Consider the following 26,450-nt stretch of genomic DNA (forward strand, 5'->3'; position numbering starts at 1 on the left):
TCCAACCACAATTAAAACAGACACAATGTTCACAGTTTGGAATTATTTATTTACTACTAAAGATTCACATTTGTGCTGTAACATCAGACACATGACTGACGGGTCTCATGCTTTCTTTTTGTGCTTTGAACTGTGAGTACAATGTAGACCATCAAAAGCTGGTTCTGTACAATAAAGACATCAATAAAAGGGGCTGAGAACTAGGAAAGCTTGGCCATTCATGTTGGAAAGCCATATAGCACTATTTTTCTTTGCTGATCACTATTCTTTTGAGATTCATCAGTGAGAAACTATTTTAATGCTAAGTTTTATTTCCTATAGCTCATCACTGTGTTAACTTTTTTAAGAGAACAAAATTCAGTTGTGATTGAGCTAAACTTTACATGTAACATGTTCCATCCCAGCTCTCTAGTTAGATCTAATCAGACTTAAGATGACCTTTGCAAAAGTGCAAGGAATGAGGCCAAACGCACATTCAGTTCAGTGCCTTTGGTAAATTTGTCATAGTGCTCTTAAATGCCATTGTGTTGAACTCTAGCCTCCATTACTGATGTGGCCTGTACCCTATTTTCCACCTCTTTATTGAATCACATACAAATCATGCATTTGCTGGTGAATAACAATGAACAACTAGCACTACACGGTACATAATGGAGACTCAATGACTCCTAATATTGTGGAGTGGAGGTGAGTCCAGTATGCAGTTCAGGGATCAAATATTGCTGTTTGCAATTGTAAGATAACTGAATTTTCTGTGTATTGTTTAATTATAAAAGGAGAACTCAGCTTGGAATCTCAGACCTGAATCCCAGGCAAACATCAAGAAAACTTGAATTCAGGCCTTTTAGGTCTTCAGGTTATCTCTTTAATAATCAACAATGTTTTACAACTATCCTCCCTTACTACCATGCTGGTACATTGATTCAGTGCTAACTCTGCAAACAGGACTATCCACACAGCTAGGATACAGCACCCTACAATCACAGTACAAATTGTAAGAGAATAACTGTCTTTTTACCTACTAGTCTTTTGTCAGGTGCTGTAGTCCCAATACCCTTTTCGTGAAAAAAATCCACAGATGGGATACATAATGAAAATGGTTCATATGCAATTAGGGAGCTGCATTTCCAATGAAGCTGTCTTGCCTTTTCTGCTGTCCTACCATTTTCAAAATTTTACTTCTTTCTGCACTATCATGGAGCATAACAACTAGTTGAATTCACATTCCTGAGTTGTGATCAGTAACTTAATGCTCTGGTTTTCTGGTCATAGCAGTAACTGGCCATTTGGGATCTCCAATGCCAGCCAATTATCATAACATCACCATCAAGAAATAACATGTTGTAGATTAGTAGCACTCAGAGGAGACTCAACGTTAAAATGAGTTTGCACAGTTAAAACAAAAAAGGTCTAGATCTATAGTAAGGCTAAAGCCAAATTATGGATGCAGCAAGAGGTTGGACTCAAACATCCTGAAAGATTCTTTAGCTTTATTATTACTATAAGTTAATATATTCAGTTAATTCATGATATATTAATAATATAACTAAAAAGCAATTTAAAGTAGAGAGGCAAAGATGGATGAATTAAGATTCACCAACATGCAGCCTCTTATTACAATCAAGTCTATACCTATTATTCAATAACTGTTTGATCTTCTTATACAGATAAGTCTTACACTGCTGTTGATATAGGCATTGGGCCATGTAAACTGCAATGAACAACAGGGTGGATAATAACTTTTAGCTGTAGTCCATCTTTTATCATCTCTGAGTCTTATGTGCATTCTTCCTCTATCTCTTTCAAAAAAAATTGGCTTTTGTGTATTAATTAAGCAGCAATCTTCCAGAGGCAAGGGAATGGATTGAGTAATACCAGGTTAAAGTGATTAAATCTTATTAGATTTGGTGGAGATTGGGTAATTGATACTACAAATACTTTGGCTTTCATAGATTTATTCACATGAAATGATGGATCAATTTGATCATTGCTAGAATTAAATAGGAAGCACTGTAATTTTTGTCTCCTGTGTCCTACTCTTTAGAAGTCCAGAACTATAGGTGGCATGATTATATATGCAGCCCTTGAATGCTTGGTCCCCAAGCATGTCTCTTAAAGGCGAGTCCATTGTTTGCCATGGAATGTTGTAAGACAAGGGACAAGCTCATAGGGACATAGAAATAGCCACTGATGATACTCCTCCTGTATCTCAAGACACGGAAAAGAGAGTAAATAAATTACACTTAAGCCAGGCCAAAGTTCCAAAGCACAAGTGAAAGTAGTAGATGATGGTGAGTTAGTGGGACAGTGAAGACAAAGTCATCAGTCCTGTGGTGGTGTAGTACCTGGCAGCCTTCTGGGCTACTCGTCTAAGCAATGCTGGTAAGTAAGATTTCAGTATAGCACCTCAGCATCGAATCCAAACTGTTGGTGAAACATTCCCATCTAATTTACTCAGTCACATCTGCTTCTTGGAATATGATCCCTTCCAAAATCAGTCTATTTCTAAGCAGAAAGGATGGCAGTAAGTGGAAGGATTTGTGGGAAGTCATTGGCAATAACCAGATGGAACATTATCTGTCATTTTTTTCCCATCGTGTCAATGCTCTGCATGTGAGAGACAGTGAAGAGAGCTCCCCCAGGAGCAGTGGGAGAAAGAGGAATACACCACTTTGCACATATATATATTGGATAAGGGATTTAGAAGCTTTCATCTTTTCAATGGCTTTTAGCAACGCTAAATCCAAGATATCAAAGACTCCAGCAACGAAAGAACAGGAAGAAATCTAGACACAGGGTTTGGCAGTGCTCACTTCAAAGGCTGGATATGTACAGTAAAGTCTCCAGAAAATAACTCTGCTTCTTTGCTTTTCTCTCTCCCAATTTCTTGCTCTGTTTTTTTGTGTCCCTCTAGTCTCTTTTTCCACTTCTGTTTCATTTTACCTTTATCAAGCTTCTCTCTTGTATAGCTTCTTTTCGTTGATCTCAGGAGGTTTATTTTTTATTTCATTGATTTCATTTTTGAACTCTTTGTTCCTTACACTCACATAAAGCAATATGGAAAACATTGATTGGCAAAATGGACATGGCCAGTTTGCTATTGCAGCGACTCCCCCCGCCCCCAATTTTTGTTGTCATGTCAGGAACCTGGCACTGAGGTTGGACACTACTTCTGTTACTTGGGGATGTCTTTACCACAGGACGAGGGACAGATTTTAGTTCTATACACGATAGTGTGTGTGTTAACATCTCTAATTCTGTGAGGTCAAACCTGTAGCTAGCTCAGTTGCTTCCACTAGAAAAGCTAGGCTGCCACAATCTGAGATGGCTGAAGGCCTGAGTTTTGAGGCTGAACCCTACACTCCCAAAAGGAGCTCAGAAATCCCATGATTCTGAAAAAATACCCACGGGAGCAAAAATGAACAAAAGAGTAATTGTGCCCTTCTCCGTCCCCAACTTTGTATTAATAGAAAAATCCTTCTACATCTTAACCTTAGCAATGTCAATCTGTGCTTCCCTGTTTTGCTGGCGGTCTCTGTAACAGAGCTAGAAACACTGGGAGATTTCTCCGCTATTACTAGAGGTGCGAAATCTTTAACAAAGAGAGTCTTTCTTCTAAACTGTTTGTCAAGGGCTTGATTTAAACAAAATTAATAAAAAGGCAAAAAGCAGATTTGAACACTGTGAATAAAACTCACTTTCCCTCTTACTTAATCAGGTTTCCCTTCTATAGTATGCTGTATACCTGCTAGCTCTCCAGTCATCCACAGAGTCTTCCAATGAAAGCAGGGCAGATATTTCCTGAACATATAAAATAAAAAATAAGCTAACTAAAAATTAGACTTTCTTTCTCCGTCAAAAATCTATAAATAAAAGAATGCTCCCATTTTTTCCTTTTCCAGCTCCCGTTTCAATATAACCCCTACAGTGGCCTGACAGTCCCTATTTATTTTCATCAATGGCTTTTCAGAGTCAGAGTCTTGTCCTTGTAGAAGTTAGAGGTCTGGTGGGGAGATGCATTCCATCCCTAGGAGAGAGTTCTGGAACTCTCCCCTACAATGAATGTGCCAGGACTTTGCCTGGTCTAGCTTAAGTGAATTCTTGTGGCAGGAAACCCAAAAAAGGCAGTGCCCATAAAGGGGTGTTGTGACTGATCATTTTATGGATGGATGTGGTTCATGTTCCAGCAAGGTGAAATAGAACTTGGCTTACTCCTCCTGTCTCCAAGACCTCCCATTATGAAAGGCAGTTGACAGGTCATGATAGTGATTGCATGGCTACATATGAAGTTGGTGCCACATGGCTATCTGCCTCCGGGGGTTCCTCAGCATCTCCTCCCAGTGGTTCCTCTCTGTACCTGTGGCATGCAGACCTAGGCTGCACTTGCCCAGTGATTGGCTCTGCCCGAGGCCATCTTGGCTTAGCATTTCTAGCTCCACACTGGACACGCGTAGCAGCTCATGGGGTACTTCAAACATGATCATCTCATTCCAGACTGGGTTGATCTTGTGTTTTGCACGCTTGGTCTGTTTCTTCTTCAGTTTCAGAGACTGGTGCTTCAGGGTCACTTTGACAGATACATCTGCATGGGAATGATGAAAAGAAAGACACCACAGAGATGAGCAGAGGACGGGCAGACAGTCATTAAAAGAGAATCTGAACTAATGATGACGGACCAAAGGAAAAGCATTTGAGCAACTTGTATTTGTTTTTTCTCTTCTTAAAAGTTGTTTTAATTTTTTTGTTGGCTTTTTAACCCTGTTTTTAAAGTCTAAGCTGCACAGGCAGATGTTAGACAATAACAGATGCAATAGCATGTTCAGACTGAGATCAGCATCTGGATCAAAAACATTCCCTTGGAGCTCAGGGAAGTTTGCATGCAAGGATTTTGTGTACTCTGGGACAGAACTGAAGGCGAGAGAGAGAGAGTTTGTGACACAGATCTGGGGCTGGATTTTGAACCCCACCAATGTTTGGGGTTTCTATCCAGTATTGCATCTACAAAAGCAATGGGTCCCATTTCCCTAAATAGAAATAACCTGCAAAGGGAAGAGGAAACTGCTGAATTCTAACAGGAATTCATTTGCCAGAGTAGACATAGCTCATTCTGTACTGGAAGAATTCTATGGATTCCTTCCTCGGCCTATGGATCCAATGAGATCATTGGAAAAAAGAAATATTCAGTGATGGCCTTTGCCTCCCTGCTACAACCTGGCTGTACAGGTCCTACAAACACATACTTCTAAAGACTCTTCAGTGTTCCCCATAAGGTGGGGCAGAAAAAATACGGCCTGCCAGACTGCTGAATCCAGCCTGCCAAGCTGCAGGATCTGGCCTCTGGGCACAGCAGTTTCCGTACATGCCCCACTCCCACACACTGCTCAGAGAAGCCCTCTGCTATGGCCATCTATTTCTGTGAGCGCTGCAAGCCTGGCGGGGGAGGAGAGGAGAGGCTTCATACTCTGCCTTCACCTCCAGCATGATCTCGCAGCTCCTATTGGCCAGTTTCCAGCCAATGCTAGCTGCCTGTTTACAGGACAGGCAGCATGCAAACCCCTCCCTCGTCCCACTGGCTCACAACATTCAGAGCAGCACATAGCTCTCTCCAGCTTCTCTGAGCAGAGGAACATTCTGGGTAGGGCTGCTGGCCAGGAGTCACCCAGGAGAGCTCCTCCCAGCCACAGTCTGCCAGCCCCTCTCACCTCCCAACCCACTGCTCCCCCACACTGCTTCCCTACCTCACCTAACCCAAACCCTCTGCACCAGCATTCCCTCTAAGCTGAGCAGCAGTACAGCTTCACAGGAGATTAATCAGCCTTGCCCAGGCAGAGGCTCGGGGCTGATTAACCTCCTGTGCTGCTCTGCAGCTTAGAGGGAACACTGCTCTGCACCCCTGCTCCTGCAATACCCCCTCCTAGACCCTGCCCCCCTGCCTGCCCTCCTGCCCCAGGGGACAACCCTTCCCACACTTAGCACCCCAACCTCCTATCCCTGGTCACAACCCAAATCCCTACACCCCCTCTGGCCCCAGGTCACAATCCCCTCCCAGACCTTGCACCCCCGCCTGCACCCCAGACTCCTGCCCCTGGTCACAACCCCCTACTTCAGCCAAAGTCCCTCCCAGACCCCCCCCCCATGCCCTCCTGCACCCCAATCACTTACCCCAAGCTCCCTTCTGCACCCAACCTCCATACCAGACCCCACACCACCTCCATTAATATCATGGAAGAATGAGGCCCTTGATCACTTACCAAGTACTTGGAGTGCCCCCCAATCAAAAATTATTGCCCACCACTGCCATAAGGGGATGTGGTAGGAAGTTCTGCAGTGCAGAGAATGAAGCAGGGTGAGTTAACATAGGGCTGCAGATTAGAGGGAAGTCTTAGAAGACTCGCTTTCTCTACCCTCCTCCTTAAAGGCTCTCAGATGGGTTAGGGGCAAGAAAGGATCATTATGCACCAGTAGAACTCCCCCTTTCACAAGAGAGTGTGGCCAAGCAATTTGAAAGTGCTGAGTGGTACTTTAGCAATATTATAACAGCTAGAGGGGAAAGTAAGCAGGTGCGCCCTGGTGCGCAGCACCAGCAAGAGCTGGCTGAGATGCGGCACAAGCCAGTAAGGAGCTATTTATAGAGCTGGCAGGGACTTGGGTTGCAATAGAACAGTACCTGTAAGAAATTGTAAGTTACTTTTACCACTGGGGCAGGGCTACTGGTTTTTCAGAAGCCTCTTTGCTCCACCCTGTCCCTGCCTGTCCTGAAAGCACCGCACAGAATGCAGCCTTTGCCATCATTGGTTTCTAGCTGTAATTAGACCATTAATGGTGATCGAATGACACACTATGAGCAGGCAGGTGCTTATGTGCTATGTACCTAGGATGACAAATATGACTACCTTGCTGATGTGCCAGATGTCTAGATACGGGAATGAGGGGCATAAGATTAGATTCTGACTCTGCAGAATCACAGTAAATCAGACCACCCTAATTCCATTGGGTCCTAAAGAAATTTGCCCAGTCCCCCTGTTGCTGTTCCCCACTCACCTTTCCCCAGGAGATCTTTCAGCTGCTTGGAATGGAGGTTCTTGGCTTTTATGAGCACCACAAGCAGGCGGTTTGCTGCTGGCAGATAGCTGATGGAGAGGAGTATCTCCCCATAGCCTGCATCCGGCTCCTAGAAGTTGAGAAGAAGAGCAGGAAGGAAAGGCACATTTAAAATTCACTCTTGTTCATACCACAGAGCAATGTGGGGCCAAAGATCTATGATAAATGCTCAAATGCAGCAAGTCACATTGTCTTTGGCTCCCAGGAGGATCCCCAGTTAAACGAGTTGAGGTCTGGTGAAACAAGTCAGAGTTGGCTCTTGGACAAAGTTCACAGTCGTGCTCTCTTCTCTGTGTGAGTTAACCCTTTCATTGCTGTTGGAAACTGTTTCCTAACAGCAATGTTCAATGGGATATTTACTCCAGTGAACGGAGCATGAGGATGTAACTGATATAGCATGCTGGGCAGGACCAGACTGATTTAAATAGAGAAATTTAGCTGTATCCTTAGGCTCTATCCTTTTCTCACAGATTATCCTACAGCTATGTCTCTTACTTTGATTATCTCCTTTAGTTGTTTGTCCCTTATATTAGATACCTTTGTGCAAAATAAATTTTGGCTAAACTTAAATCCTAGCTCTATATAATCCAGATGTTTTCTCTCCAGGGAAAGAGAAGACAATGCCCAGGGATATCACAATACTAACATACATGCATACACGGCATGAATTAGAACTAGTCACTTAAGCTTGACAGTCAATTTCTTGGCATGTCTCCCCCCAAATCTGCAAGTGATTCCTTCTATTTCCCCAACCTCTAGTTCCTTTGAGGTAGCTGCTTTGAATGATCAGACTTTCTTTTTACAGCAGGGGTGGGCAAATACTAGCCCACAGGCTGGATCCAGTCCACCAGGATTAGCTCCTGGTGGACTCCGCTATATTTATAAATATATCACTATATTTACCTGAACTGCCACAGGTACTGGTGATCACAGCTCCCATTGGCCACAGATCACCATTCCCACCAATGGGAGCTGCGGGAAGTGGTGTCCCTGTCCATGCTGCTTCCTGCCACTCCATTGGCCAGGAATGTTGATCTGTGGCCAACGGGAACCGCGATAGCTGGTACTTACGGCCATGCAGGTAAATATAGCAGTGGGCACCCGCCAGTGAATTGCTACTGTGTTATTGCCCACCCCTGCTTTACAGGGCCATAATTCCTTTCTGTATGCCATTAGTGATTGTCTGCTTAGCCTTCTGGGCTTCCTCCCTCCCTCACTGACATATATCCTTGTAGGCAGGGGCGGATATAGGGCAGGGCGAACGGGGCGGCCGCCCCGGGCCCCGCACTTCAAAAAGCCCTGCGCATGAGCCGTGGCAAAGGGGGGGGGGCCCTACGGAATTATGCTGCCCGGGGCCCTGCAAAACGGTCATCTGCCCCTGCTTGTAGGCAGGACGAGAAGAAGATAATCACACTAATGACAACTGATATTTCCTTTGAAAATGTTATTGTTTTCTAATGGGGAGTCAGAGGATTGAGACAGAGAATATATGTGCACACAGAGATATGAAAGGAGGAACAAAGGGGAAGTAATCATTCATTTTTAAGTAGGCAGCACCAGCATGAGACAGAAACCCCCATTTTAATGTGAGGTAAGTGGTCCAGAAAGGTCATTGAAAGCCAGCGTTCAATTGAGTGGATTCCCCTCGGGCTTACCACAAAAGACTAGAGTCTTTACAAGAGAGATCCCTTATCCAGGACTTTTTTGTGCCTTCCTCTCTCAGTTTTAAGTAGGCTATTAATATTTCAGATTAAGTTTTCCGCTTGCTGGCTGCTGTGGATGTGAACAGACATTCATTAATAACAGATTTACTCTTGAGAAAATGTTGCTGTCATAACTATCTGATTGGAATGACTCATACACAGAAGTCATTACCAGGGAAACTCCAAACTCAGATTAAATAAAGTACTTAGATTTTGTAGGCCTATTTTATGAATTTTGGTAAGGTGCGCAGGCAGCACTGAATACCTTATACTCAACCATCTTCTGAAAAACCTGTGCTAAATCTGAATTAATTTACATGGAGTCTAATCAGGCTACTTACAATGCCCATGTATTCACTGAATTCACTGCATAGTTTATTTCGAGTCTATTTCAAAATAGCTTATTTCGTCATTTAATAAAGCGCTATTTCGAGCCATCCCTTACCCCTCATAGAATGAGGTTTACAGGGATGGTGAAATAGTGCGTCTGCTATATTTCGAAATAACGGGTGCATTCAAAAGATGCGGGGTAGCTATTTCGGGATACCTCTGGTATCTCGAAATAACGTTGCTGTGTAGATATACCCAGCAAGTCCTATCCCAGAATACCCTACAGCTCAATGATTAGGAAGTTCTCTTCAGATTTGGGAGACATAATTTCAAATCCCTGATGGAACGACACCACTGTTTTGTTAATCTAGTTTTTCATTTCTTTCACTTTTTATGTCGCAAGGCACACAAAAATTAAATGAAACAATTTGTTTCAGGTTGAATGAAATGTTTTGTTCAACTGGAAATGAAAGTTTGATTGACTTTTTTCATTCAAAATTATTTGGAATTTTTGGATTTTTGGATAAAGTAGGACCATTTTTTTAATGTTTCAAAACTGAGAGTACATTTGTAAGAAATCAGTTATTTGACAGACTCTAATAACGTCCCACCGCACCAATGCATCATGAGGTTTAATCAGTTAATGATGCATGTGGAAGGTACTATGAAGCAGAGAGTATTAAACCAGGCTGAAGGGAGAGGAGGACATGACTAGCAGTAGTAATCTAGCATCTGCAGCTTTCATAATGTGGAAAACATTGCTCTAAGACTGTGACAGCACTTCCCATATTTCCAAAGAGCAGTGACATTACCTGGGCAGTTGTGAGCTCCCCTTTCCGTTCTTGTATTTGAGTAAGAGAATTCTAGAGGGGGTGGGTTTGACACTTTTGCAGCTCATGGCTTTTCAGGAGATTATCAAATTTTAAACAAATTCCAGCAACATCTTTCTTCGATGTATGCTGATAAAAATAGCTCCTATGGCTGTTTGATCATTTCTTTCTTGCTCCCTCATTCCCTCCCGCCCTGGCTCTCAATTAATGATTCATGACTTATATTTAAGCTGGCTGTGTACTGATTGGTTCGTCCAGGTCCCTGATGACGCAAAGACCGCTTTCACTGCACATCTTTCAGCTCAAAGTGGGGCACTGTTCATAACCACTGTCAATGTTAGCCTTCTCCTCTCAGGTTAGAAAAGGAATACATTTTGCCTTATCAAGTGAGTGGCTGTTAAGATGGAACATGGCAGAGGGGACAATATGTCCAGGGCCCTGTCATCTTGAAGATGTATTGATGTCTCCTAATTGCTACATACAGGGAGCATCTTGGTACCTTTTGTATAATAATTACTGGAGCAGATATTGAACTTGAAAAAGCTTTTCAGTTTAGCCTAAAATGTGAATTTACACCAATACAGTTATACTGATATAACTCACTGGGTAAACATTCTTATTCCAGATAGAAGGGGGGGAGGGGTGAAGTTAAACAAGAAAAAAAAAGCCACTCTTACACTGGAACAAGGATGTCCAGAGAGGGTGTTGGGGAGGGGGGGGGGGCGTTAATACAAGTGTAATTGGTGAAAGTTTCCCCTGTAGCCAACGCCATAAACACCATCTGATAAACTGGTCCTAGCCATCCATTTATTCCTATCGTCCATCTGTCTATCTCAGGGTTTTCCATAGTGCTCAGCACTGTAGTATCTGAGTGCTGTCCATGTAAACTAGCACTGCTGGAAGCTGGTGAACTGCTGATGCAGAGTCCAAGTTCTGCGATTTAAGAAAATTCACTGTGTAGTCCTCAGGCATTACAAGGCCAGATGATTACTTCAGTGTTCAACAACACTCAGCAATGCCTGTCCCTTGCTGTATTTTTTGCTCTGTCCAGCACCCTGGATCTGACTACACGGAGTCTATCACAATCCTGTCTCTGTTTGATCCTCGTGCTCAGGAGTTACATTTTTAAAAAATCATAAAGGCTCACAAAACTTGCTGCTCAGGAAACCTAAGAAATAATAGCTCTGCCTAGGTTAATGCCAGGTAGCTGCAGAGGTGCATGTTTCCAACATTTAGCACCATTGATACATTTCAATCCTAACTTACAGCACTCTCTGTATTCCATTCCTTGCCTCACCCTCCCCACAGCTCTGCAATGCAGTTCCATCCTGATGTCTGTGGAGCACCTTTGTAGATCAGCTCGTATGCTGTAGGTCACTCTTGGCCGACACCACCTCTAGCTAGTCCAGTTTAGAACGCCCACACAGCTCACCTAGTGAACCTCAGATCATCCCTGCAACAGCCCCAAGATATTGATGCTGACTGTTGCAGGTCAGCAATTGTCATGTAACACAAGGAGAAGGAGGGGTTATGTAGGTGCTGTGAGCTATAAAGTTAGGAAAGGAGTTGGGGCACTTGGATTATTTGCTGAAATAGTCAGATCTAGAGCTGTGCTGATGATCTCTTGAAGTCACTGGAGTTGTGGAGGCTCATCACCATTCAGAATCTGGCCTGGTGTAAATGCAGACCTGGTTATTACATGCCTGAAATACAGACAGATTGAAACAAGCTTCTCTAGCTTCAGAAACTAACTCTTGTTGCATTGCGTGAGCTACGGATAGGAATCGACATACCTTCTGAGGTGTCTTCAGTTTCTCCCACTGGGCCACACTGAAGGGTTCCCCCACATTAGTCAGGCTCAGTTTAATTTCTCCAACAATGCTGTGCCGAGAGAACCTGTCGCAGTTCCTCAAAGTGAGAGTCAGTGTTCCTTCTTGCACCTCCTCCCCCGCTAATGGGAACAGCAGAGCTTCCTCCCAGATAATGTGGTGCACTTTCTTCTTCAGCACTGTCTGGGCCTCCGTGATGCCAGACTTGCTCACCAAGGTGCCCAGGATATAGCAATCACAGCCAACATCCTGATCCCCTGTCATGCTTCCATGCATAGCTGTAGGACAAAGAAAGGGAGGTTGCATTACAAGAAATATTCTATCACAAGAATTAGGTATTAATTGGCAGAAGGCTGTGGGACCTTTGCCAGTCTCACAATAGTCATAAAATGAAATGGATGCACAGACATCCAAGATGTGGCTAAAGCCTGCTCTTTCTTCTAACTAGCACTGGAGAGACTAAAGTCCAGGGCCCTGTGTTATTTTATGTGCCTTCAAAATGTCCAAGAATATTTTGTCATTGTCCTTCAGCAACTACATAAGGATATTGTTATTGTCTGGGAGATTTTGCAGCACACTTAAGCAAACATGCACCATTCCAAGGCACTGAACTAGTAACCTGAGAAGACACAACATGAAATGTTCAGGGGGATTTTAATTTACCTTCAGAAAGAGAGTCTCATATAAAATATATTTCAGGGAATTGGTCAATCATGGAAGACAGAGGTATAGAAGGCCACTTAATTCATCTGGCCCATCCCGCAGGGCCAGTATAGTATGTCCCTAATGTTCATTCCCAACAATTTGGTCTAGTCTTTTTTGAAATGGCATCTTTGGGAGATCATTCCACAGTCCAATGGCTCTCAATGTTAGAGTTTTCCTTCTGGCATTCAGCACCAAATTTTCCTATTTTTTATTTCACTGAAAGGACTAAAATGAAAAAAAATGACATAAAATATCATTTTACACGTTTCATGAACAGGGACAAATGAACCTATTACCCCTCCTGACTGCAGCAACAACTCGACTCCTCAGCTAGGCAATGTACAGGTTGAACCTCTCTAATCTGGCATTCTCAGGACCTGACCAATGCCAAACTAGAGAATTTGCAGAACCATGTGAGGTCAATATTGTTGAGTAGCATTACGAACACTTCCACTGCTTACTGGGCTCTGGAAAACATGTAGGGGTCAATTAGAGCAAAATAACAACACAGAACACTAAGAGACAGGATTGGTGGCAGTAAATAATTTTTATGGAACCACGGGAAACTTGGCCACACCTATGATAAGTGGACATCTTGCTATTTAAAGTTGTGCCGGACCATGGATATTGCCAAATCAGAGAATGCTGGACTAGAGAGGTTCAGCCTGTGGAAACAAGGCCTCTCTGTGACTGCAAAAGTCAGTGTGCCTACCTGACAATGGAGAGATGCCCACTAGCTTGGCAACTATGAGCAAACAAGTCTTTGACAGCCAGGATCAATGTTCCCTCTAATCGTTTCCATACATGTGTAGAATAATTGTTTTCTGTGCAACAAGAACCTAGCTGTGAGTGCTCTGCTAATCAGCTGGGTGGCATTTGACTTTCTCCTGAGCGCAAAGCCGGCCCAAGGTATGGGCCAGGTGGGCTACCGCCCGGGATGCCTCATTGTAGAGGGCGCTGCGCAGGGCTGCCGGGCCGGGCGGGGGTGGCACCACACATGCGCCACGTGTCCGGGGCGGTGCCACGCATGTGTCGGGCACCTGGGGGAGGGGCCACGCATGCGCTGGGCACCTAGGAGTGGGGCCATGCATGCACCGGGCGCCTGGGGACAGGGCCGCACATGTGTCGCACTCCCGGGGGCGGCACCACGCTCCTGCGGCCCAGGGCGCATGAATGGCTCGGGCTGGTCCTGCCTGAGCAGCTGTATAAGTGCCCAGTGTACAGGAAACACTGCCCAAAGGGACCCTGTCTCATTAAGAGAGCAGAGCTCCTGCTGAGGAGACAGGAAGAGTACAGCATGTGAATGAGCACTCACTGGACACGCACATCCACCTTGGAAAGAAACTGAGGGCTGTGCGCTTGTTGCTGGCAGCTTGCCCAGTGCAGAGGCTGCAGTTTAGTTCCCCTTCAGTGCATACTTGGGAAGGTGATAGTTGGGCTGAATTTGGGGGAACTGAAACTACGCTCCCAGAAGGACTGTAATTGGCAAGGAGAGGGTTAACAGTGACCTATCTGTGAGTAGCTCTCCAGCTGCTTGTTCTTAGTGAGATTGCCAGAGAGTCTTGTCACTAGGCTAGGCTCAGCTGGAGGGAGTTACCCTACCCAGAGAGTATATATGAGGAATGTGATTTAACCATCTCTTTCTCCAACTTGGTCTGCACCAGCGGTTGGTATATGTCATGTCAGAGTGACATTTCTTTTGGTAGCCTAGCGGCGGGAAGCTCTGTAGATTTTCCTGCCACTTACGTGAATCATAAATCTGGGTGCAGGTTTGTCCTACATCCTTTACAGCAGCGATTTTCAAACTTTTTTTCTCATGACCCAGTTGAAGAATATTGTTGATACCACAAATGAACATCATTTCACTAGAATGTGGGCTCCGGGGTGGGCCTGAGGATGTGAGCTTTGGGGCGTGGGAGGGGGCTCCAGCTGGTGGGGGAAGGCTGGAGGAGGAGGGGTTTACCTTGAGTGGCTCCTGGTCAGTGGTGCAGCGGGGGTGCTAAGGTAGGCATCCTGCCTCTCCTGGCACTACAGACCATGCTGCACCCAGAAGCAGCCAGCAGCAGGTTCCTAGTCAATGGGAGTGCAGGGCTAGTGCTCGGGACAGGGGCAGTGTGCTGCTCTGTGTGCTCTCCCCACAACACACACACTTAGGAGCCGGGCCTCCTGCCGGCCACTTCTAGGGCACAGCACAGTCTGCAGTGCCAGAACAGGTAGCACCCCCACTGGTCACCTGATGCTCCTGTAGCAATGTGCCCCAGTGCCTGGCATTCCACAACCCAGTACTGGGTCGTAACCCAGAGTCTGAAAACCCCTGCATTACAAGATCAGACAGAAGGTGAACCAAAAAAGAAAAAAGTTGTTGGCTGGAGAGGTGGGAGGAGGAGGGGAATGTTGAGACTGTCATTTCCTAAAAACAACAGTAAGAGTGGGGGATCCTTATCTGGCCACCTCTAACAAGGGCAGAATAGGATGAACACCTTTTGATTCCCTCCTACTGCCTTTGAGCAACACAAGTTGCTGCTCTAGCGGTTAAACCATGGTACAGTCTTTTCAAGCAGTGACAGCTCTTGGCACTTCTAGTTTGAAAGCCTTATAGCCAATGAAACATCCCTCCATTTTGCAGGAACATATTGATGATTATGTGGGAGATGAAAGATTTTTAGAGTCCGAATATATTGTGTATCTTTCAAATAAAGGATTGTTTATATAAAATAGGCAGGGTGGGGAGACACTTACCTTCAAGAAAGGCCACGCATAGCTCGGCTTTCTGTCGATCATACCCAAGGGAATAGTGGAGTTCGGGGACCTGGTTACAGCTGGCTGCTTTTTCGGGGTTCAGGTGCTCTGTGACACACACGTCCTTTACTGCACCTGGAACTGAAGTTACTCTGTTAGCAAGACTTCATTATTCATCAACCCAAATTCACCGCTTGGCTTCACACTGTTCTGTAGCTCTACCCTTCTCCACTTCCACCTCCTTCCAGATGTGGACAGATTTCACTTTCTGTGTACTACCTGGGTTTTAGGAAGCCAGCTATGACTGTTCATTCCATTACCCACCAAGGTGACAACTATTCATGTTCCTGCTCTTGGATTGCTTTTTCACATAGTCTCTGAATTAGACTGTATGTTTGGGGGGGAGTGGGGTAAAGATTTCAGAGTGGACTCTGATCCTACTTACAAGACTAACAAATTTTACTAAAACTATTGGAAAGAATTCAAGATATTCTTTTCCACACAGAAAGCCACTGTTATATTAATTACCACAGTGCCTGACTAGGTAGAAAGTGGTAGACTGAAAGACTGTTTTTCTTACAAGACTTTGGAAGGGGGTATATATTAGGTTAACTACCTCAAGAAAAGCACAAGAAGGACCGAAAAAGGAAGCCACCATATTTTATTGAGAGATACTTTTGTCTGCAGTATCATTTTGGCACAAATTCCCAAGAAGCAGAAATGGTAGGGAGCTGGAACTTAGTCCCCCAAGCAAATGCCAGTCAGAATCAAAATCAATATGATCTGGTATATAGAGGAGAAAGCAAACAGTTCTTGTTTTATTTCAACAACACTCGGTTTTTGATAGCAGGCACAGCAGGAAGCCAGAGCACTTTTGGAGTTGTTCGTGCACAGAGGTTAGTGCACTGATGCTCACACCTCAAGCTCTGAGGCCAGGCTATGTGCAGCCTTCTTGCTTTAGCAGCCCAGTCCTATTGCCTTTCTTCTGATACTTTAGGATGATGCTTATATGCTCACCTCCCTCTTCATTCCCAATGAGGAAGGGTTGGGAGAGTGGCCCTCCCTGCCCAGAAAGAGACAGAGAAACTATCAAGTACGGCAAACGATTTTTCAAGTTAAAAATAAATCTCTACATATACCATGCACAGAGTGCACCATGCCCACTGGAAAATCCCCAGGAAGACTGTATTAATGTTATATCCACCAGGATCAATTGTGCTGTTAAAAAGACAGCTCAGGAGGTAAAATCAATATGGGCACAGACCCATCACAAGCATGGGATGCTGCCAGACGCAAACAGTTAAAATTAGACTCTCTAAGGCCAGAGGAGCCTGGATTTAAAATTATTCAAAGCTCTGGTGTATGTATACTACTGGAACCCCATGATGGGCTCCATCGCTACTATATCTTGACCAACCACACTTGAAATGATGGTGGACCAAGCAAGCCTCAGGTAATTTGTAAACTGAGCACGTTTGTGCTGGGATCATTGAGAGACAAGAACTATGAAGTTCCCCCCCATGGTCATTTTTACATCTACTGTTCTGATGATAACTCCACTTAAATCCTGTGTACAAGTCCTATGTTGCTTATCAGACACCCGGGCATTGGAGCAATGGTCACCAGTATGAATAGGAAATGGTTCCATTGGACTTAGAACTTCTCCTACCATTCTGAGGGAGAACAAATAACTCCTCATTGACTTGGATCTTCATTCTGTTCTGGTCCAGAAATTCCTGTTTTCCCCTGGCTGGCTCTTCAGTTGTCTTCAGGGCATAGTCCACATAGTTAACAATTTCTGAGGCGGTCACAACTGGCTTTGGGCCATAGATGTTGGGAAACTTCAGGAGAGTCCGAGGCTGGATGGGTTCAGTAGTCTTCTTAATGCTGAACTGAAATAAAAATTCTTTTCATTATTCTTTATCAGGACAGTGGTTCTCAAATACGGGTCAAACCCCTTTTTAATAGGGTTGCCAGAGCTGGAGTTAGACATGCTTGGGTCTGGGGCCAAGCTGAAGCCTGAGTCACACCACTGTGGGCCAAAGTGAAGCCTGAGGGTTTCAGCTCTGAAGCCAGGGGTCAGGTCATATGCTCCATGCATGGGGCTGAAGCTCTTGGGGTCCTCCCCCTGCCCAGAAGGTGAGGCTCAGGTTTTGGCTTTGCCTCCCTGCCCTTTCCCCCCCCCCCCCCCCCCCCACCCACACACAAACACACAGGGTGACAGGGCTCAGGCTTTGGTCCTCCCTTCCTGGGGACATGTAGTAATTTTTGTTGTCAGAAGGGGGTCGTGGTTCAATGAAGTGTGAGAACCCTTGGATTAGACCAATGCCACCAATTTACCCAAGGCCAGCTGATCCAGATCAAGGGAAAAAATGATTCATCCAATCATTCCTGATGTCATTGTTACTTGGCTCATTGAACTCTCTGCATCTACCATGAGAAGATCACCTACACAAACCTGTTACCTAGTTTCTCAGTCTCTGTCCCTCTTCAAACCCACCCCTCAACTGATGTTTGTTTGCAATAGCAAAGGGAAATGTTCCCATTTGTTGATTATTGACCCTTCACAGTCACAATAAACCTTTACTTTATATGTCTAACAGTAAAAGCTCCTTGATTAGATGGACTGACATTTTGGTCTGATAGGTCAGAGTTTGTTTTATAGTTTCAATCCCATGCTGGTTCGCAAGGAACAACACAGAGTACAGAAGGCTAATGAAAAAAGCACAGCAATGAATTCAACCCACATAGGGACCCTTCATTGAGAAGACGAGGCAAGTGAAAATCTGTCAATGGAACATTGAATTCCACCCCCACCTACACTCTAAATACAAATTCCAGCTATGTGGAATTGAAATCAGTCTGTGTGAACATATATTTGGATTTATCCCTGGGAAAAACAGACTGAGCAGGAGCAACACTGGTCAATTTGCATTACTGGTCCTAAAGCGTTTAGAGGATCTTGTGTGAAGGGTGCTGGAGAAATGGAAAATACTATTCTATTGTGATCATGCTGCAGTCAAAGGGTCTCTTGTCCCATTAACTGTCAAGCTATTTCATTTTACATTTAGACTACAAGAGCAAGCAAGACAATATTCTTAATTGTAATTAATGTTCTTCCATTAGTTGGATTCGCATTAATAATGAATGCAGATAGTGCCATTGGGAGAAGCAGTCTCTTGAGTTAGGGCCTTTTGCTCCCAAATTCCACATCCTTAGGGAATATTTCCCTTCCTCAAAGACAAGCACAAACACCAACAATAATGTTGCATTTTGTTTTTTAACGCAACTCCGCATGCAATGCCCACAGAATCCGAAAGTGAAAGCCATTAGCAACAGAAGAGATCTATTCGGTTATTGATTCCCTCTCCCCAAGTAGCCAGGGCAGGATTGTTCATTATAGTCCATTATCAATGCTTTCTCCACTCTAGTTTTATGACTTCTGGTCTATAATCTTAGAGAGAAAATTATTCCTCTGCAGAGGGTCAGCCCTGGCAGTAAGTGTTAAGCCTCTTGTTGGCAAAAAGGAGGGAGCGGGGCTTCACCCTTATGGATTTTAAACACTAGTTCTGACACACCTGAAATAACAAGTTCAAATCCCAGCATGATCAAATCAGACTTTCCTCTTTCTAAAATAAATGAAGTGTGTTTTGTGTGGTAGGCAGAAGTCTTTGGGCAATATCTTGAAAAACAAGATCCTGGTTGCTCTGCACAGACGTTAAACATCCCATGCCCTGAGGGTTGTGACCAATAATTTGTCCTCTTCACTCTTATACCAAGGGTAGTCTGTAATAGCTGCACTTCATACCAGAGGCAGCAGCATTTGAGTAGTCTTGTATATGGGTATCCTGTGAAACCAACTGAGGATCTTTTGAGATGAAAGATGTTATACAAATATTAAGTATTGTTATTTCCATCACTTTCCTTGCTTGCTAAAAGCCAGACACGTAATCAGAAAATCCATCAGCAGATAACAACTAACAGCTCCATTGGGTTTACATAATATGTTAGTCTGTCTACTCCACAGAATTAGAAATGAGAGATATAGGCAAACTAGTGGGGACCAATCCATCCCTTTTTCCCCACTGCATCTGCTTCTGTTTATTATTCATGCTGCCAGCTGTTTCACAAGCACTGGCAACTAATATTTGTACTTAGTCTTGCCCATGGAAAGTCCCTTTTACAAATCTAACTGTAACAGCAATGCCTTAAATAAAACAAAGAGCAAGAGAGTTCAGTCAGTTATGTGGAAAATGAGAGAGACCAAATTAGACAAGATGCTGCTCTTGACCCTTCTGTGTCCCTCCTTGACATCATTAAAACCCTGAACTTGATTATTTCCTTGGCTGATCTTGTATCTGACTCACAAGCAATGCAAGCTTGCTGTTGTAACTGTGTCCCATGACCTGAGACATGTTCGATGTGACAATATGAAAGCCACCTACTTTTGCTTGTTCTGTAGATACATCTTTATGTTTGGACAAGACCAAAGCTTATTTACAGGGGCCTCTAAGGATCTTGGGGTTTTTCTACATAGTAAACATGCTTGTCTACACAGCACTGGCAAAGTGCACTGAAGGGGTGTAATCTGTAGAGCGCTGTAATGTGTTGTGCTCTAACTGCCCCGTGAAGATCCTGCTGACACACCCTAAGAGATCCTACTTCATGTAGATAAAGTTCCATGTTAAACCATATTAGATCAGTATTAAAGCAAACAACACAACAATATACATCCCATATAGTCAGTGGCGTAGCGAGGGAGGATGGGGGGGCAGTTGCCCCTGGGTGCCATGCTAGCAGGGTGCCAATTTAGTTCCCCTCCACTTCCCCTGTCATCCCTCGGCTTGCCTGCTCCTCCTCTGCTCACCAGCACTGGCTGAAGCCTCCTTCCCACCTCTCCATCCCCAGCCCAGCCTGCCTCCATCTCCACCGGTGGGCTAGTGCGTGTAGGGGCCCAGCTCCAAACTGGAGGGGGCAGCAGAAGATGCAGTACAAGCTCCCCCTCTCTCCTCTCAGGGTCAGGCTCAGCCATGTGTCAGGTTCAGGGCCCCGCCACATGGCGGGGGGGGGGGGCGCAAATTTTGCCTTTGCTCCCAGGCACATAACATCCTCGCTATGCCTCTGAATATAGTCTAGCTTCTTCTGTCTTTGTCATCTCTGTCTCAGAATCTCCTGATATTGACAAGCCTCAATAATTAATTGTTCCAAGCACTGGCTAGGACATACAGTGTAATAAAGTAGCTTTCTGTTAGTGGATTCCTGGGTTCCGCTCCCCTCCCCCCCAAAAAAGACAGAATTGTTGATAATAACAGACATGGATGATGTACTGCACTTCACAGACATCAAACTAGATTTGAGATTAATCTTTAAAGTGAATATGGAGTACTTTAAAATCTGAGACATTTTAGGGAGTGTATGTTCCTGGCAATGGGTTCCTTTTAATTTGGAAAAAACAAGCAAACATATGGAATATGGGAAATAAGGACATTTTGCACTTTGAGTGACAGAACGCTCTGTTCATCTTGCAGACACCATTTTTCTGGAATTCTTGCAAAAACATACCAGCAATTTCAGTTGCAGCAGGCCTAAAATATTAACCCTAATAATGAACATGGCCAAAACACTATTACCCTGGAGCACTAGGAGGAGTCTTATGTTGTACCAAGAGCTGGGTGAATAATTGAACAAGATATTGGTCATGTACTATATTAAAATATTGCAAGCTTTGTTGAATTAATAAATATGACAGGAGCCTGAACCTCTGAGGTTCTGAGCACCTGAGCACAGTGTGACTTCAGTGACATATCTGTATGCTTAGCAGTTTGCAGGCTGGGTCCCTGAGGGAGAACTGCAGAAATGCATTAACACTTTCCATAGGCTCTTCAAAACACTATTAAGGAAAGTTGGTTACTCCAAGGGTGAAATCGCACGAAGGATTAAAACTTGGTTTGGAGCTAAACAATAAAAAGTAGAGTTGGAAAAGAAATTGTTTCTGTGGGAAGACATTGATAATGGAGTGCTCTGTGGATAATGCTGCTGGATGTATTAATGGTCTGGGAAACAGGTGAAAGGTGATGCACAATAAGGGTTTGGAATGAAATCTTTCAAAATTGCCTTAGGGCTTGGGCACCCAGTTCCCATTCATTTTTAATTGTACACTTTGAAAATCTCAGCCTTGTTGCATCGTATTGGCTCATAGACTAAACTAGAAATATCAGTAGTTAATCATCTATTAGGTTAGCCAAAGCTAGCGAGAAACCAGAGGAGGACCTAGGAAACTGGAAAACACATCGGCAGGGGAAATTCAAAATAATTACAGGCAAATGACCAGGATGAGGGGATGGATTCCACCCTCAGCAAGTTTGTGGATGACACCAAGCTAAGGGGAGAGGTAGATATGCTGGAGGGCAGGGTTAGAGTCCAGAGTGACTTAAACAAATTGGAGGATTGGGCCACAAGAAATCTGATGAGGTTCAACAAGGACAAATGTAGAGTCCTGAACTTGGGATGGAAGAATCCCAAGCATTGTTACAGGCTGGGAACCAACTGGATATGTAGCAGTTCTATAGAAAAGGACCTGGGGATTACAGTGGATGAGAAGCTGGACATGAGTCAACAGAATGCCCTTATAGCCAAGAAGGCTAATGGCATATTAGGTTGCATTAAGAGGAGCATTGCCAGTCGATCCAGAGATGTGATTATTCCTCTTTACTTGGCTCTGGTGAGGCCATATCTGGAGTACCTGTATTGTGTCCAGTTCTGGGCCCCCCACTACAGAAAGGATGGGGATGCATTGGAGAGGGACCAGCAGATGGCAATCAAAATGATTAGGGAGCTGGAGCATATGACCTACAAGGAGAGACTGAGGGAGTTGGGTCTATTTAGTCTGCAGAAGCGAAGAGTGAGGGGGATTTGATAGCAGCCTTCAACTTCCTGAAGGGAGGTTCCAAAGAGAATGGAGAAAGGCTGTTCCCAGTAGTGACAGATGGCAGAACAAGGAACAATGGTCTCAAGTTGTGGTGGGAGAGGTCCAGGTTGGATATTAAGAAAAACTATTTCACTAGGAGGGTGGTGAAGCACTGGAATGGGTTACCTAGGGAAGTAGTGGAGTCTCCAACCCAAGTCTCGGCTTCACAAAGGCCTGGCTGGGTTGATTTAGTTGGGATTGGTCCTGCCTTGGGCAGGGAGCTGGACTTGATGGTCTTCTAAGGTTTCTTCCAGGTCTATGGTTCTATAATTCTATGAAATCTACATGGGAAAACACCCTCTTCCCTCCTCACTGACATAGGTGTGGGGACTAGGCGTGTGGGGGGTGCTGCAGCACTCCTGGGTTCCTGGTCTAGCACCCAGGGTTCCAGATGCCTTCCCACATGCTGCAGGCTCTGCTGTAAGTCCTGCACTAAGGACCCCCCTACTGCCTTGTGCTCCAGGGGCTGACTTCAGGCCTGGGGTTCCAGCTGCCAGCCCTGCACCCCCGAGGGCTCTGCTTTGGCCCCACATGCTGGGGCCTTTACTGCCAGCCCCATGCCCCAGGTCCCGGCTGCTGCCCCACAAACCAGGGCTTTGCTCCTGGCCTCACTGGAGGAGGGGGCAGGATAGGTGGAAGAGGGAGATGTCAGCACCCCCATTCTTTAAAATGTTCCTGAAGCTCTATTCACTGAAGGATTCAGAAGGAGCTTCAGTGTCTTGGGGGGAAAGAGTTAAGCTCAGTAAAGATCAACCCAATACCTAGGGGAGAGCTCAAAAGACTCAGGTATGTTAGGGAAACTCTTCTGGTGCATAGATTCCCAAACTGGGGGGGGGGGGCAGCATGAAGAAATTTGAGGGGGGGTGCGAGGTGATTCAGCCCCCCTCCCATAGCCCCCCCCCAAAACTAGGGTTGCCAGGTGTCCGGTATTCACCTGGACAGTCCGGTATTTGCGAGCTCCATCCAGTAAAAAAAAACAGGCAATACCAGACATGTGAAATGTCCGGTATTTCCTGTTTCCCTCCAATGGAAGCCCAGCAGGGACAATTTTCCCCTTCTGCATCTGGCGGGGGTGGGGAAGTGAGCACAGCAGAGTCTAGCAAAGGGGGGGCAGGCAGGAGGAGGCACTTGCTGGGCACCACGCTAGGGAGGCACCGGGCTGGGGTGGGAGTGGAGCGCACGCTGCTTTGGCCCATGTAACCATCAGAGACCCAGGAGCTGGCCACATGATGCCTCCCTCAACACCAGCCGTAGCCAACCCGTAGCTCGCAAGCCACATATGGCTCTTGCCCCCCAAAATGGGCTCACGAAGCCGCTCTTGCGCCCCTCCAAACGGCCCCCGTCCCTCGGCCAGCTCCCCTCTGGCCCTCAGCTTCCCTGTGCTTAGTGGGTCAGAGCTGCGGGGTTTTAAAAATGGCCCCCAAGATGGCGGCCATCTTAAATGGGCAGCCTCCTTTTTTAAAGGCTCGACAATTCTGTTCTGGGGGCTTTTTTTTGCTTAACAACTTTGGTGTCTCCTTTTTTTTTCCTTGACAGAATGTTTCCCGGTGGTTTTTGGGGGGAGGGGAGAGGGGGGTGTTTGGTATTTTTTGTTTTACCATCTGGCAACCCCATCCCCACCAAAGAGCCTGCTACATCCGGTGAAAAAATTCAGAAAATACCATGGAAGGGAATGTCCAGTATTTTCTGTTTTTCCTGGCTCGGGCATCCGCCAGAACATGTGCAGCTCAGGCTGGCTGGGGCGGAAGGAGGATGGAGCATCCTGGGCAGACTTTAAAATGGCCACCTTAAAAGGGCAATGCCTGCTCTGTTCTTAAAAGGGCAACTTTTTTTTTTGGTCAACAAGTTTTGCTGCTATTTTTTTGTGGGGTGGAGGGGATGTGAAGGTTTCCTCAAAAATCAAAAAGGGGGTGTGATGCCAAAAAGTTTGGGAACCACTGTGCTATTAGATGCGAATTCCACAGATGTTATAATCAGCTCTGAGACACAAGGTGGATGAGGTAGTGTTGTTTATTGGATTGACTACCATTTGGTGAAAGAGACAAACTTTTGAGCTACACAGAGCCAGGTAACTTGACAAAGAGCTCTGTGTAGCGTGAAAGCATGTATCTTTCACCAATAGAAGTCAGTTCAACAAAAGATATTACCCCACCCACCTTGTCTGGCTTACATCCTGGGGCCAACATGGCCACAACACTGTAAATAATCACCTTTGGCCATCTTGTCTCAAAACAACTGCAGGAGAAATATGGTAAGACTAGGTCTATTTACTTTGGAAAGAAAAAGAGTGCCCATTATGGAGGGACTGAGTATTCACTACTGAATGGCACAGAGAAAGCCAATTAGGACTCCCACGACAGCTTTCAATAATGCAAAAATAACAAAGCAGTGCATGTAATTTAAAGGCAAGTGAATAAAGACTTTGTTATATAATGTATCATCAGCTTTGGAACTGGCCTATGTAGCATATGATTGGGGAAAATTAAGGCATAGTAAGAAGGGAAAAATTTCATTTGACCCATATAAATGAGAACAGCATCTACAGAAACATGAGCCAAGCTAAAACTTTCAGTGACCATCAGCTTTGTGTTTCAGACCTAAGGTCATAATCAGCCAAGGGAAAAAAAAGTTCTGAAAAACAAATCTCCTCAAGGTACAGCATTGAGTATTCCATTGTTAGGTACAGCAGGGACGTGTCACACTTCACTGCTTGATGCATCTGGCACTGGCCACTGACAGAACACAGGTGTAAATGGACTGACTGTCAGTTGGATCCAGCCAGCCAGTCCCTCTGCACCTGTATCGATTGAATTCTTTGAGCAATTGAGTGAGTTCACAGGGGATGTCTAGAATTTGCAGCACTTTGAAACCTATGTTCTAGTAAGGAAAAGAAAAAACAGGTCACAGTAGGTATGATGCGAGAGTAGACTCCACAGTTAAGGTTGTTACTAGATTTATATTATATATCTTCTTTTAACCGCACAGTTTAACTTTCCTAAAAACTTAATCTGTTTCACACATGGAGCAGTGTTTTTGTAATTAACCAGATGTTTACACAGAAGCCTTTCCACCTATACTGCAGTAGCCAGAGGTATAAGTGTGTGTGAAGAGAGATTATAAAAAATCTAATACTATTGGCATTCTGCTTCTCTGCACGCAACTATTATTGTACCTTAGTGGCGCCCAGGTTTCTGTTCTAGCCAAATGATTTCCCTTGCGATCTAGCCTGACAATTCAAGTAGAATTTCAAATCTTCTTTTCTGTATTGTCTCTTTAAAATGACAGCTGACTGTTGCTTTTTTTTTTTCCAGGTCACCTGAGTTTCCCCTTCCCCCACTGAAAGGCTGCTACATCCTGAATCCGACAAACAAATAGGATGTCATAAATCACCCACCACCGTCTGGCATGGCATATGCATGCCTGCCATCTGCACTTTAAGGAGAAGTGGCAGAGTAAATTAGAGAAGGAGGTATACCTGCTGGACTGGCTGAAGCATACTGGACTTCGCATTTTCAGTGTCCGTCTCTTGGTCCTTTTCAAGTCCTTTCCTAGGTTGCCTGCATTTGCACAGGCAGGTAATACCGCACAGGGCAAGGATGCTTGTTGCAGTCCCCAAGGTGGCACCCAGAGCTATAACTGGGACAGACAAAACCATTGTCTCAAGCTGCACAGATATTACACAAGAATTCTTCTGCTCCAGCAGCGTGTATTTCATTCAGTCCCTTTCAGAGTTTAGGCTGGTTTCATTCTCTTTCAAGCAGGGAAAAGAAATGACTCTGAAGAGAGAAATACATTATCCCAGGTTTGCTAGGCAATGATGCTGCCTCTTCCAGCTGATGATGGAGTTTCAGGTTTTCTGCTCCTGGCCAGGCAGGCAAAAGCAGAAGTAGTAGTGGCTGTGGTGCCTGCAATCCCTTTCAAGCCGCAAACAGGCAGTTTTCATTGAAGCTTGTTCTCCCGCTCCACTGGGAAAAATCTGATGTGTGATACAAGGAAGACGTCAGCAGAAGGGGGTGGGCCCTGCAGGCTAACCCAGAAAGTACTCCTAATGTTGGATCAGCTCTTTAGCAGGGCTTGGGATGGCTGGGGGGTTAATTCTTTGGGGGGGGGGGTCCTGGGTTGGGTTTACTTACTTGAAGTTAATGGTGTGGTTGATGAAAGGTGCCAATCTAACAGTCCTAGGGATCGGCATAATGAACTCTCTACAATAAGGGCAAAGCAAGTCTATGGGGAGACAGAATTTTTT

General features: G+C 44.9%; 1 protein-coding gene across 1 annotated transcript; it reads right to left on the reverse strand.

Annotated features, from left to right (window-relative positions):
- Positions 1-28: 28 nt before the first annotated feature.
- SYT13 (synaptotagmin 13) lies at positions 29-26,227 on the reverse strand. Its single transcript, XM_006124494.5, has 6 exons — positions 25,680-26,227; positions 16,907-17,129; positions 15,238-15,378; positions 11,758-12,071; positions 7,042-7,171; positions 29-4,582 (listed from the first exon to the last, which is right to left on the reverse strand). Exons 1-6 carry the CDS (start codon positions 25,917-25,919, stop codon positions 4,278-4,280), a joined length of 1,353 nt encoding a protein of 450 aa, XP_006124556.3. The 5' UTR covers positions 25,920-26,227; the 3' UTR covers positions 29-4,277.
- Between the last annotated feature and the right edge of the window lie 223 nt (positions 26,228-26,450).

The sequence above is a fragment of the Pelodiscus sinensis genome, chromosome 5, assembly GCF_052426305.1.
Source record: "Pelodiscus sinensis isolate ZL-2025 chromosome 5, ASM5242630v1, whole genome shotgun sequence".
Lineage (NCBI taxonomy): Eukaryota > Metazoa > Chordata > Testudines > Trionychidae > Pelodiscus > Pelodiscus sinensis.